Raw genomic sequence first — 13,347 nt, forward strand, 5'->3', positions numbered from 1 at the left:
ACGTGAAGTTTATGTTGTCGCCATATGTGGACACTTGCGGTGTTCGCTGATTCCCAGACAAACGGTGTAGCACTGTCATCATGTGCTTGTTTACGGAGGGGCGGTCGGGTAGCCTAGGGGTTAAAGCGTTCGCTCGTCACGCCGAAGACCCGGGTTCGATTCCCGACATGGGTACAATGTGTGAAGCCCATTTCTGGTGTCCCCCGCCGTGATATTGCTGGACTATTGCTAAAAGCGGCGTAAAACCAAACTCACTCATTCTTGTTTACGGATGACCTTGACCTTCAGGGTATCAATTTGAGCGGAGGTCAGAAGCAGCGCGTGAGTCTTGCACGTGCGGTCTACAGTAACGCGGACATCTATCTGTTGGATGATCCCCTCAGCGCCGTTGACAGTCACGTGGGCAAACACATCTTCAAGAACGTCATCGGCCCCAACGGCTTACTCCATGGAAAGGTAGGTACCCCACAGAGAATAGTAATAGGCATAACTGCATATACATACCTATTCATAATGTCGGATTAGAATAGGTCCCCAGGAACCTATGCTGGTCATAATAGGAGACTGAGAGGCAAAATAATTATTTTATGTGCTTGAAAATTGAAGGGAACTGTTGTTAAATTTGATTATATGTCTATTTGACCATCACTTATTCCTGCAACAGATTCTAAAAAAGTATCCTGTGGAAAAATATATTGTTTAAATGTTTAAAAAATGAATTTGCCACCACATTACCCCAGCCATTTTTTAAATGTAAATTCGTGCCGAGAATGCAAATTTAAAGATTTTCAAAGATGAGATGTCAAAATTGACCATCACATGTACAGTTGAGAATTATGCGAATATTTCTTTCAAATTGTTAAAGTTTTAATCAAATTATTTCTTAAAATTAGAACAATGTAGAGGTATTCCTTGAGTGCTGACTCATCGCCAGTGCTATTCATTTCTTCAATAATGTATCGCTAAGATATTTTCAACTGAAAATAAGACTTATGATAAAATCATCTGAGAGTTTTTTTTGCCGCACAGGTTATATTGATTGGGTGGTCTGACCTAGCGACATGGTTGTATGCAGGGCATCGTGTTCCGATGATGTTTATCGTTGCTCGCAATATCGGTCACTGGATTTTCATATAAGAAATAAAAGACTCGTGGTCGTTTTTTATCGTACAATAGTGTTTTACGTCTTAATACGTAATAATACGTAACACAACATGTGCGCAATCACACTATTAATGATGAATGTTTTTTGTCACCAGACCCGGATCCTGGTGACTCACGGTGTCCATTGGCTTCCCATGGTGGACCATATCATTGTAATGAACGACGGCGGCATCACAGAGGCCGGAAGTTATGATCAGCTGATGACCCGTAACGGCCATTTTGCTCAATTCCTGCAGGAATACCTGATTGAGAAAACTGATGAGGAAGACGATGAGGATGAGGAAAGTAAGAAGACGAGGATACCGTAATATTTTGCAATTGCATTATAGGCAATTATAACCACGCACGTTGAGACGCCCAACGCTAAAACCGTATTCGTGCGTGCGTGATTCCCGTGCACCCTTTCGAGTTGATCAGTTGATTGGTTCAACTGTGTCATATGGCCCTGTGACGCAGGGGTAGCATTATGCAGATGGCTGTTTCAATGAATGCTCGTTCCACCCGTGACAAACAGGTCTGTTTGTTGATGAAATATAGTGATAGCTAAATAGACAGATTTTTTATTCATGCACCGATTGTCTTTAAATGTAATATCCAGTTATGTAAGACTGTTTAATAATCTCATACCAACTTTGACTGGAGTAGGTCCACTAGTTTTTCAGATACTGGTATTGTAGTAAACGTCGGTACCTTAAATTACCTTCCAGACTATGTGTTGTTACATAGATGTGCGACCGTTTAAGCATGTGTACGAAGGGCTTAGTGGATTAAGATTTAGTGGATTAAAAAAATCTATATCCAGTTCCCTTAGTTCTCGCCTTACAGCCTAAACAGCATCTCAATATAACATCCCCATAAGAAACTCATGTTTAGAATTTAAACACTTTTACGACAAAATGCATGTCATTATGTATTATCCTAACAACATGTAGAATGTGAAGAATTTAGGCATTTTAAAAAAAAGTGCACATCTTAGTTCTCTCCAACATTTTGACCCGAAACACGTTTAGCTGCTAAACAGAATCCTAAACATGTTTAGATCCTATACATGTTAGGAGACCCTGGGGGCGGTCGGGTAGCCTATTGGTTAAAGTGTTCGCACGTCACGCCTATGACCCGGGTTCGATTCCCTACATGGATACTATGTGTGAAGCCCATTTCTGGTGTCCCCCGCCAAGATATTGCTGGAATATTGTAAAAGCGGCGTAAAACCATACTCACTCACTCATGTTAGACCCAAAGCAGGGTAAAAGTATGGCACAAGGGACGTGTTAAGAAATAACTTTAGGATCTAAACATATTTTACATTATATCCACAAATGAGTTTATGGTCGTGTTATACTTTCACGTTTTGTAAGTCTCGGATTTTTAAAGATTTCATTTTGTTTTTTTAAACCTGATACAATAAATCGTAAAGTGTTATTTATATTTCGAATAAGGGTGGTGCCAAAAACTAACACCGCCTACTCCTACTATCACTTTACCACAACGAACGATAACGTCCGGACAAGCGTCAGGGGGCACGGGGGCCCAGTCGTCCAAGGCGCCGCGATTCGCTGTGCAGAGTTGCGTCCCTTGGGCACTCCAGAATACTATGATTGTGGGTTCGAACCCCGGTTCGCCTCGATTATGTTCCTAGGTTTTTCAGCACCATACCCGTGCTCGTGGGTTTCACCGAAGTGGTAAACGTCTGAGACCTGCATCACTTCGGGCTTTCCTCCCACATTAAGCTGACACGCCGTGATGTAACTGGAATACTGTTAAAAGCGGCTTTAAACCCAACTCACTCACTCACTCTAACGTCAACGCCAGAGAATAACCAGTCTTGATTATCCGCCGAAACGGAATTCGTTGGTCGTAAAAGGTAAATCAGTGGCGAAAGTTATATGAATGGATCACTAGAAATCAGTGATGACACCAGGTGTTTGCGAAAAGGTTAAGCATGTCCTGTCCGAACTTTTGTACCCGCGACTCACACAAGTACCATCGACAGTTAATTGTGTCAATGTCATCTACAGTCCAGCAGATCAAGGAAAGGATGCGGGGCAAGCTAGAACTTCTCATGTCCGATTACAGTTCCTCTGACGACGGCTTCATCAGGAAAAGAAGGTACCAGGATAACCCCAATTTCGTGTGTTTTTATTTAAAGCTTCATCCATAAATATTCCAGGTATATGACGGCGGTCCGTTAGTAATCGAGTGACTGATATTATGAGAACGTGTAACTCAATCTGGGTTACATGACACGCAATCAACCAGGTCACCCGACCCATTTGGTCCCTTCCTACAACCAGCATAGGTAGATGGGGATCTTTTCTTTTCTTTTCGATTCGCTGTGAAAAGTTGCGTCCTTTGGGCACGCCAGAAACCTGTGATCGTGGATGTGGTAAACGTTTGAGACCTGCATCACTTCGGGCTTTCCTCCCACTTTAAGCTGACACGCCCTGATATAACTGGAATACTGTTAAAAGCGGCGTTAAACCCAACTCACTCACTCACTCATCCGTCGAGGTTAGGGCGGTCGGGTCGCCTAGTGGTTAAAGCGTTCGCTCGTCACGCTGAAGACCCGGGTTCGATTCCCGACATGGGTACAATATGTGAAGCCCATTTCTGGTGTCCCCCGCCGTGATATTGCAGGAATATTGCTAAAAGCGGCGTAAAACCATACTCACTCACTCACTCCGTCGAGGTTAAACAGTCCTCTTGATTTTATAAACAAAGTCATAGGACTTTCTACGCATTTGTTATTAACATTTGTTACAAACATTACCAGGCTGTCCTGTAGTGAGATGCTCTTTGATATGATGTTTGTGATATCGCTTATCAAATACCACGTATCAAATGCACCACCATCGAATAACCATTTCCTGCCTGTTTCATTTTAGCCACTATCAAACATGGGTGTATACTTTCTTTTGCCCGGCATTTACTTTGTATGATATGTATATACAATGAGATAGATGGATTCAATCTGATTTGCAACAATTTCGTTTCTATGAATTAAAAGCATTTTTGGTTTACAGTAAATGCTTCCTCGCATATAAGTTAAAAAAAACCCATCTCTTTCGTGTTTACATCTTTATGCTGTTATATGCTTCTGAATGCTGTCATACCTGGTCGGGGCGGTCGAGTTTGCTCGTCACGCCGAAGACCCGGGTTCGATTCCCGACATGGGTACAATGTGTGAAGCCCCTTTCTGGTGTCCCCCGCCGTGATATTGCTGGAATATTGCTAAAAACGGCGTAAAACCAAACTCACTCACTCACTCAGACCTGGTCATCTGGTTATCTACTCGATGTACTTATGTCGCCATGACACTGTCGTATTACGTTAGCACTCCGCTTATCTCGAACTATGGATATACTTCGCCATATAGTCAGGGGTGTGTGGAGAAGGCTAGTGGTTAAAGCGTTCGCTTCGCACGCCGATAGTCCGAGTTCGATTTCCCGCATGGGGTCTGTGTGTGAAGTCTATATCTGGTGCCCCCGTTCGTGATATTGCTGATTTTGTTGAGAGCATCGTGAAACTCACTCACTCACTCACTCACTCACTCACTCACTCACTCACTCACTCACTCACTCACTCACTCACTTACTTACTTACTTAGGTTCCGTTGCAGTCGAGTATAAAAAGAAGAAACATTACTCAGCATACCGTTGCATAAAACATCAACATCTGATGTGAACTGATGTTTCCTAGGAAAATGACGGACTCGAAGTCGATGTCGTTATCTCGGAGTGAGAGGAGTCGTAAGCGTGTCGGGGGCGTGAGGAACGGGATGCTGACGGAGGAGGAGACTGTCAACCACGGAAAGGTAGGCAGTACTATCCGTTCCTTTGATAGCAGTCTTAAGTAAGCACATATTGGTTATGTGAATAACGGAAAACAAAGAAAGCATCGAGCTGGTTATTCAGTTTATGTCATATATAAGATAGTCTAACTTTCAAGGGGGCACGCGTGGCCCAGTCGTCTAAGGCGCCGCGATTCGCTGTGCAGAGGTGCGTCCCTTGGGCACGCCAGAAACCTATGATTGTGGCTTCGAATCCCGGTTCGCCCCGATTATGTTTCTATGTTTGTCAGCACCATACCCGTGCTCATGGGTTTCACCGAAGTGGTAAACGTCTGGGACCTGCATCACTTCGGGCATCCCTCCCACATTAAGCTGACACGCCGTGATATGACTGGCATACTGTTAAAAGCGGTGCTAATCCCAACTCACTCACTGTCATATATAAGATAGTCCAACTTTCAAAAACTGTTTAGTATTGAATACCTTCAGGCTGCTTCCTCATCGTCCTCATGTTGGCGAAACATAAAAATCCTTTAATTCCGGAAGAAGAAACAAAGAGTCCCAATTCTAATTTAATATACTTATCTTGAAGGTAAGATGAAATGGGGTTTGAAGTTGCTTTCAAGATTATTGCACTACCGTTAGTTGTCTGAAAATGGGATTGGCATCCCCTTGTACCTCCTTGGACCTGCTCATGAAGTGTGATAATTTCATAAACAGTACCTGCTAGACAACAGAACGTATGCATTATGGTATATGAACGTTTACAGGTGAAGTGGGGCGTGTTCCTCATGTACGGAAGGGCGGCGGGACTACCCTCGTTCATTGTGGCGGTGCTGCTCTTCCTTACATATCAGGTGATCAACTCATGGGCTGGCTTCTACCTCACGGACTGGACGGAGGACCCGAGGCTGACCAACGACACCGCCGTGACCACTGAAACATTTGTGGATGTGAACTACAGATATCTTGGAGTGTACGCCTCCTTTGCCTTGTGGATGAGTGAGTTAACTCCAGGAAACTGCCCCGCCATTTGAAAATTGGATTGAGTCAAGATATCACAAACGTTGTCAAATTGAGTGAGTGAGTAAGGTTTTACGCCGCTTTTAGCAATATTCCAGCAATATCACGGCGGGGGACACCAGACACGGGTTTCACATATTGTACCAATGTCGGGAATCGAACCCGGGTCTTCAGCGTGACGAGCGAACGCTTTAACCACTAGGCTACCCGACCGACCCACAAAAACGTTATTAAAACCTTACTAGGCTGAAATAGTTTCCGAAACACTGCAAAGACGACACAGTGATACTCGATTCAAGAACATCACCATCAAATTATCATTATTTGTTTCCTTTTTAGCCAACACCAAATAAGGGATGTATACTTTCTTTTGCATGGCACGTTAGTTTGTTAAGGCTGTTACCGCCGGGTTACCATGACACGCAAACAAACAAATCACTTGGCCTGACCACCCGATCCATGTAGGCTCCTCTTTCGACCGGGGAGCACGGGTGGCCCAGTCGTCTAAGGCGCCGCAATTCGCTATGCAGAGTTGCGTCCCTTGAGCACGCCAGAAACCTATGATTGTGGGTTCGAATCCCGGTTCGCCCCGATTATGTTTCCAGGTTTGTCAGCACCATACCCGCGCTCGTGGGTTTCACCGAAGTGGTAAACGTCTGAGACCTGCATTACTGTGGGCTTTCCTCCCACATTAAGCTGACACGACGCGATATAACTGGAATACTGTTAAAAACGGCGTAAAAAACAACTCACTCACTCCTCTTTCGACCCGGAATCCAAACGGGAGACACGAGTGAGTGAGTGAGTATTGCTTTACGCCACAGTCAGCAACGCAGTATGTAAATGATCGAGTCTGAACCTAGGGGTTGATATTAAGAGCAACGTCCCCCTCCGTCATGTTAACATGCAAGCAACGGGTCTGACCATTTGATCCATATTTTCGCTTCTTACTACAAACACAGTCCAGATGACACATTGCAGATTACCCGGGACCCGTGAAGATCCGGGGTAGAATAGGTCTTCAGCAACCCATGCTTGCCATAAAAGGCGACTATGCTTGTCGTAAGAGGCGACTAACGGGATCGGGTGGTCTGGCTCGTTGACTTCGTTGATGCATGTCGTCGCACCCTAATTTCGTTGATCAATGCTCGTGATACCAATCACTGGATTGTCTGGTCAGATTCGATTATTTTACAGATTGCCGTCCCATAGCTGGAATATTTCTGAGTGCGGTGTAACACAACAAACACAAAAAGAAACAAACAAACAAAGGCATACCCGGGTCCAAGGAAGAAGGTGGACAGTGGTTAACGCGTTCGCACAAAGGTCCGGGTTCGATTCCCCACATGTTAACAATGTGTAAAGGTCGTTACTGGTGTCCCCCGCCGAGATAATATTTTAATAATTCTGCCATCAGCGTAAATCGACACTCACTCACTCACTCACTCACTCACTCACTCACTCACTCACCCACCCATCCACTCACTCACTCACTCACTCACTCACTCACTCTATCACTCTATCACTCACTCAGTTATAAATCCGGGTAAAAATAGGTACCAGGTATCAAAAGGGGCGGTCGGGTAGCCTAGTGGTTAAAGCGCTCGCTCGTCACGCTGAAGACCTGGGTTCGATTCCCGACATGCGTACAATGTGTGAAGCCCATTTGTGGTGTCCCCCGCCGTGATATTGCTGGAATAATGCTAAAAGCGGCGTAAAACCATACTCACTCACTCACTCAATCACTCACCAGGTATGAAAGCTTGCCTTGGACACAAACGATTTCATTTTCATTGTAGTTGTCGTCGTCACTGGATATGGCTATCTTCTTCGTGTGAGGATGGTGAGAGCCGCTGCGCGTCTCCATGACGCCATCCTCAGCCGCGTCTTCAGATCACCCATGTCGTTCTTCGACACCACGCCTTACGGACGCATCATCAACCGCCTGTCACGTGACGTCGAAACCATTGACAACACCCTGCCTTTGATAATCAGGATGCTGTTATCCACCTTCTCCAACGTCGTCGCCACTCTCGTCATCATCACCATCAGCACTCCTCTCTTCATCTCAGTCTTGATTCCGCTTGTTATTCTATATCTGTGTATACAGGTAAGAAGAGTCGAACGGGTTCTGAGGCTTAACACGAGCAACTAAAAACTCCGAATATCCCTAGAAAGTCTTCAATACTTATAAACAATATCTAAACCCAGTAGGACTCATTGCTAGTCTACCCGTTGGTAAATGAAACACTACTCATTAAAGGGTCTTTGACTCAGGCTAACTGGCAGTCCCAGCAAATTTGATTTTAGTTTTTTCTGAACCCGTTATTCATTTGTCTGTAAACTCTAATTATTATTAAGATATCAACCTTCTGTTTTTTTAATTTTGAGGTGGTTTTCCACAGTAGATCCCTCGTATATTAATTTGGAACCAATCGCTACACAAGGGACATACTTAAATGTAAGGTTAAAAATGTATCCATTGGTTTTATTTTGCATTGAACTACCTCAAATTTCAAAACGCATCTCTACTTTTACATGATTTTTTTTGGAATATAGCGATCTTAGATCATTCCGAAAATGGACACGTGTAGTAAACAACGTTAGCGTGACAAATACTACACAAATTGAAACAAAGATCGCAATATACCGTGACAGATACATACGCACACTGGAGAAACTAGACACACAGGAAAGACAGTTGAGACATTATAGTTATAATTGACAAATACATCATTTTGCATAAACATTAATAATTATAAAAATATTCAATTGTAAGTTGATAAAAAAAAAACATGTATGGGGCACAATCATGAGTGTTCGGTAAGTTGTCCGGTTTTCGATCATTCAACAATACATTTGGTGAACAGTGGCATGATGGCTACAACTGTTGTCAATACCGTGTGTGCCCCCCACGGGCATCAATACAGACTCTCACCGGACGGCGAGCGGAGTACGTCCGACGTCGAATGCGGCTCCATTTCTCTACTGGTGCTTGCAATAAACCATGTCATCATCGGAACCTGTCGTGCTCTAACTTTACCTACAAAATGATCCCACACATGTTCAATTGGAGAGATGTCAAAGTATCGGACTGGCAAGGGCAAAACGTTCCCATTTTTGGCGTGTAAAAGTTCATGGTAGTTCGCGCTTTGTGTGGTCGGGCGTTCTGTTGGAATATGGTCCGAGGGTTTTGTTGCAGGTACGGGTGAAAATCTGGGCCATTTCCTTCACCCACGTAGCTTTGTGTCGTGAGATTGGCGTTGACAATTGCTGTCGACAGATACCGCCCCAAACCCTGACGCTACAACAGCGTAATGACACGACCTCCTGAATGCAACAGCGTGACCTCCACTGTCCCCGTCGAAGGTGAATACAAGCTATGCCAGCAGGACTGAAGGGCTGGAATAAACGGTCTTCATAAAACAGTACCCGTTCCCAGTTTCTGTTCTGCCATTGACCATTAGTCCGTGCCCACCTCAAACCTTGACGTCGACGTTGTGGTGTCAAGGCTATTCCCTGGTACGGTATTGAGGCACGTCACATAGCATGTTGCAGTTGTGACCTCGATAACAGTTCTTCAAGGATGCCCAAAGGCAGTTGCTGACGAATCTATTCCTCAGGTGTATGACGCATAGATAACGGTCTTCATTGAGGGTGGTGGCGGATGACAGACCACTCCTTGGCCTGTCCACGTTATGGCCAGTGTGTCTTCAATGTGTCACAGAGGACAGCATTGCTGCTTTCAAACCCTAACTCTTTACGGTTAAAATCATTTTGCGCGAGATTCCGTGAACAGAATCAGACGTGTTGATTGCGCTTAGGTGAATTATGAACGGCAATATTGTAACAACATTTTTATTCAGATTACAACAAATTATGATTAGGCGAAGTTTCTTTTTACCCGTGAGTGAGGTGAATTCTATCGCAACCTTTTGCATATATTGCACTGTCATCCCTTTTAACCGAATTGTGACGTTTAAATGCCAAGCTCCTTCTCAGCGCGTGACACCTTCGTTACACTCTCGGTAACATCGCTGCCACCAGTGTGGGAGCGGCCATTAAAAGAATCTTGAAATTTGCCCTCTAACCCCAAATGTAGTACCGTTTATACTTTTGTTTATGTCTTTGGGAATGCCATCATATTTCATTTTGAAAAGGTTTACGACTGACCATGTTGACAAAGAAAGTAATTTAGCAGCGGTAAGTGTCTTCGGCGTCATGACAGTCGTCACTTGTTTGTAAACATAACGGTCATTCGGTTGCGAGTTCAACTCCAAGCATGGTTGGGGCCACCTATCACAGTGGGGAGTTTTGACCGGTGGCAGCGATAGTATAGAGAGCTCGACGAACGGACTATCGCTGTGAGGAGCTTGGTATAAATGCATGAGCTGGTGAAACGAGAAAATGTGTTTCCTGCTGGATGACACTGGCCTTTCGTTTGTTTCCAAGAACTTCTACATCCCGACGTCCCGGCAGCTGAAGCGTATCGAGTCCGTGACCCGCTCCCCCGTCTACATCCACTTCAGCGAGACCATCACCGGCGCCAGCAGCATCCGCGCCTACGGAGCCGTGGACAGATTTATAGACGAGTCCAAGAAGAGAGTGGACAGGAATCAGGTCTTCTACTTTGCCGGGTTGATGGCGAACAGGTACTCAATCGTATCAGGTGACGGGATACTACGTAACCGTGGGGATGTCGGGATGGATGAGGAGGAGTGGGTTAGATTTAACGCAACTTTGAGCAGAAACTTCATTTATATCAAGGCGTATCGGTTGGGGGGACAGACCGGAGGTACAGGCGTTCACCAACGACCATGGAACATAAGAGAGGCTATATTAGTGAGGAAACTCATAGCTAAATGCCGCGCCTTACACAAGGACAGATGAGTTGAATATTGACAGCCCACTGGGAATTCCTGGATAGAACAGATGTCAACACGCTTTGTTTTGAGATTTCTTTCTTAAAAGACGGCGGGGTAGCCTAGTGGCTAAAGCTTTCGCTCGTCACGCCGAAGACCCGTGTTCAATGTGTGAAGCCCATTTGAGGTGTTCCCCGCCGTGGCATTGCTGGAATATTGCTAAAAGCGGCGTAAAACCATACTCACTCACTCAATCACTCTTAAAAAAAATTCAAATTAACTTGCGTTTTCATTCACCGTGTGATACATGAGACGTTAACATCTGGCAATAATAATTTTTAAAAGAATAATTTTAATTTAAATGAAGTCTAAAAAAATATTAACTTAAACAATAAGTTCGAAGAAGAACTAATTATAACGTTATAGTAAGAATAGTATGAGTGGATATTATTTGTTGTAACATGTATGTACGTAAGTAAAGCGTGAACGTCCTGTATTTCCGCACTCAGCAGTATTCAAGCTGTAACAAGACGCATTGTGCATAATTAAATTTGACTGAAAGCATACGAAACTACATGTATCTAATGCAGGGTGGCACGATGGCAATACCATCCAATTTAGCCGCCTTGGATATCTGTGGTGTCGTTTACCTCACATACAATAGTGAATGAGTGAGTTCGAACCTATTGTTGTAGGTTTATGGCGTGTCCAAGGGACGCAACTCTGCACAGCGCATTCCTGTACCTTAGACGATCACCTCACACTATTATGTGATGCTTATTCATCATAACGTTAAGTCCTTTGATTACAATTACTACCAATTCACCACATGTTTATGCAACTATTTATATCGTAACATAAAGTATATCTATGATTGATTACATGTATGTTGTTTACGTAACAATATAATTTTTGTGACAATTTTTTCAATTCATTCATTTAAAAAAGTAATTCAAATTTTTTTCCAGGTGGTTGGCCTATTATTTAGATTTGATCACCAGTGTCATAATTTTCGCTTCCGCCATATTCGCTATCGTCACCCCGGGGACAAACGGTGGTATTATAGGATTGTCTGTGTCATACGCCCTTCAAGTAAGTCTCATGCTAGTTGCCTTGGAAGTGCTTAATATTGTTGGGGGCGGTCGGGTAGCCTAGTGGTTAAAGCGTTCGCTCGTCACACCGAAGACCCGGGTTCGATTGCCGACATGGGTACAATGTGTGAAGCCCATTCCTGGTGTCCCCCGCCGTGATATTGCTGGAATATTGCTAAAAGCGGCGTAAAACCACACTCACTCACTCACTCACTTAATATTGTTGACTGCTGCATAAACAGCAAGCACATCTACGACATACGTTTTAGTGCAGGTATCTTATGAAATTGTATCCCTAGTAACCGAATTCTCCTTAGTTAAGGTTTCATTGAAGTTTGAGAAAGCACTGTTAGGTGGGATAATTTATGTCACACCATATGGTTGAGGTCACGAACGTTGAACTTTGCATTTCTTGTAATAACGCGTCATTATATGCTGACAATGTAAACATTAAGTAGCATCTTACTATTAAAGTTCTAGGAAACAACTGCCCATAAGTGTAAGTGTATGGCTACGGTGTCTACTGCAGATAACGAAGATGTACATGATTGATGTCGAATGTCACAGGTGGCAACCTCGGTGTCGTGGATGGTGCGGCAGCTCAGCGACCTTGAGACAAACATCGTGTCGGTGGAGAGGGTCAAGGAGTACGCCGAGCTCGAGACAGAGGTAGCGTTATGTACACCGTCATCCGACCTCCACCCACACAGACAGAGATAGCGTTATGTACACCGTCATCCGACCTCCACCCACACAGACAGAGGTAGCGTTATGTACACCGTCATCCGACCTCCACCAACACAGACAGAGATAGCGTTATGTACACCGTCACCCGACCTCCACCCACACAGACAGAGGTAGCGTTATGTACACCGTCACCTGACCTCCACCAACACAGACAGAGATAGCGTTATGTACACCGTCATCCGACCTCCACCCACACACACAGAGATAGCGTTATGTACACCGTCATCCGACCTCCACCCACACAGACAGAGGTAGCGTTATGTACACCGTCATCCCACCTCCACCCACACAGACAGAGGTAGCGTTATGTACACCGTCATCCGACCTCCACCCACACAGACAGAGATAGCGTTATGTACACCGTCATCCGGCCTCAACCCACACAGACAGAGATAGCGTTATGTACACCGTCATCCGACCTCCACCCACACAGACAGAGATAGCGTTATGTACACCGTCATCCGACCTCCACCCACACACACAGAGGTAGCGTTATGTACACCGTCACCCGACCTCCACCCACACACACAGAGGTAGCGTTATGTACACCGTCATTCGACCTCCACCCACACACACAGAGGTAACGTTATGTACACCGTCACCTGACCTCCACCCACACACACAGAGGTAACGTTATTTACACCGTAACCTGGTCCCCATCCAAACAGAC

At 44.6% G+C, this 13,347-nt stretch overlaps 1 protein-coding gene across 1 annotated transcript in view; it reads left to right on the top strand.

The window, feature by feature from the left end:
• The window catches only part of LOC124132993 (multidrug resistance-associated protein 1-like), a 60,325-nt gene that overhangs the window by 39,199 nt on the left and 7,779 nt on the right, over positions 1–13,347 (top strand). The window contains exons 17-25 of the mRNA XM_048398478.1: positions 289–456; positions 1,260–1,449; positions 3,183–3,273; positions 4,864–4,978; positions 5,725–5,956; positions 7,777–8,087; positions 10,430–10,629; positions 11,808–11,931; positions 12,498–12,599. Coding sequence (XP_048254435.1) covers positions 289–456; positions 1,260–1,449; positions 3,183–3,273; positions 4,864–4,978; positions 5,725–5,956; positions 7,777–8,087; positions 10,430–10,629; positions 11,808–11,931; positions 12,498–12,599 — 1,533 coding nt within the window. The remainder of the gene's footprint in view (positions 1–288; positions 457–1,259; positions 1,450–3,182; positions 3,274–4,863; positions 4,979–5,724; positions 5,957–7,776; positions 8,088–10,429; positions 10,630–11,807; positions 11,932–12,497; positions 12,600–13,347) is intronic.

This window comes from Haliotis rufescens, unplaced genomic scaffold, assembly GCF_023055435.1.
Source record: "Haliotis rufescens isolate VD_foot unplaced genomic scaffold, xgHalRufe1.0.p SCAF_18, whole genome shotgun sequence".
NCBI classification, from domain to species: Eukaryota; Metazoa; Mollusca; class Gastropoda; order Lepetellida; family Haliotidae; genus Haliotis; species Haliotis rufescens.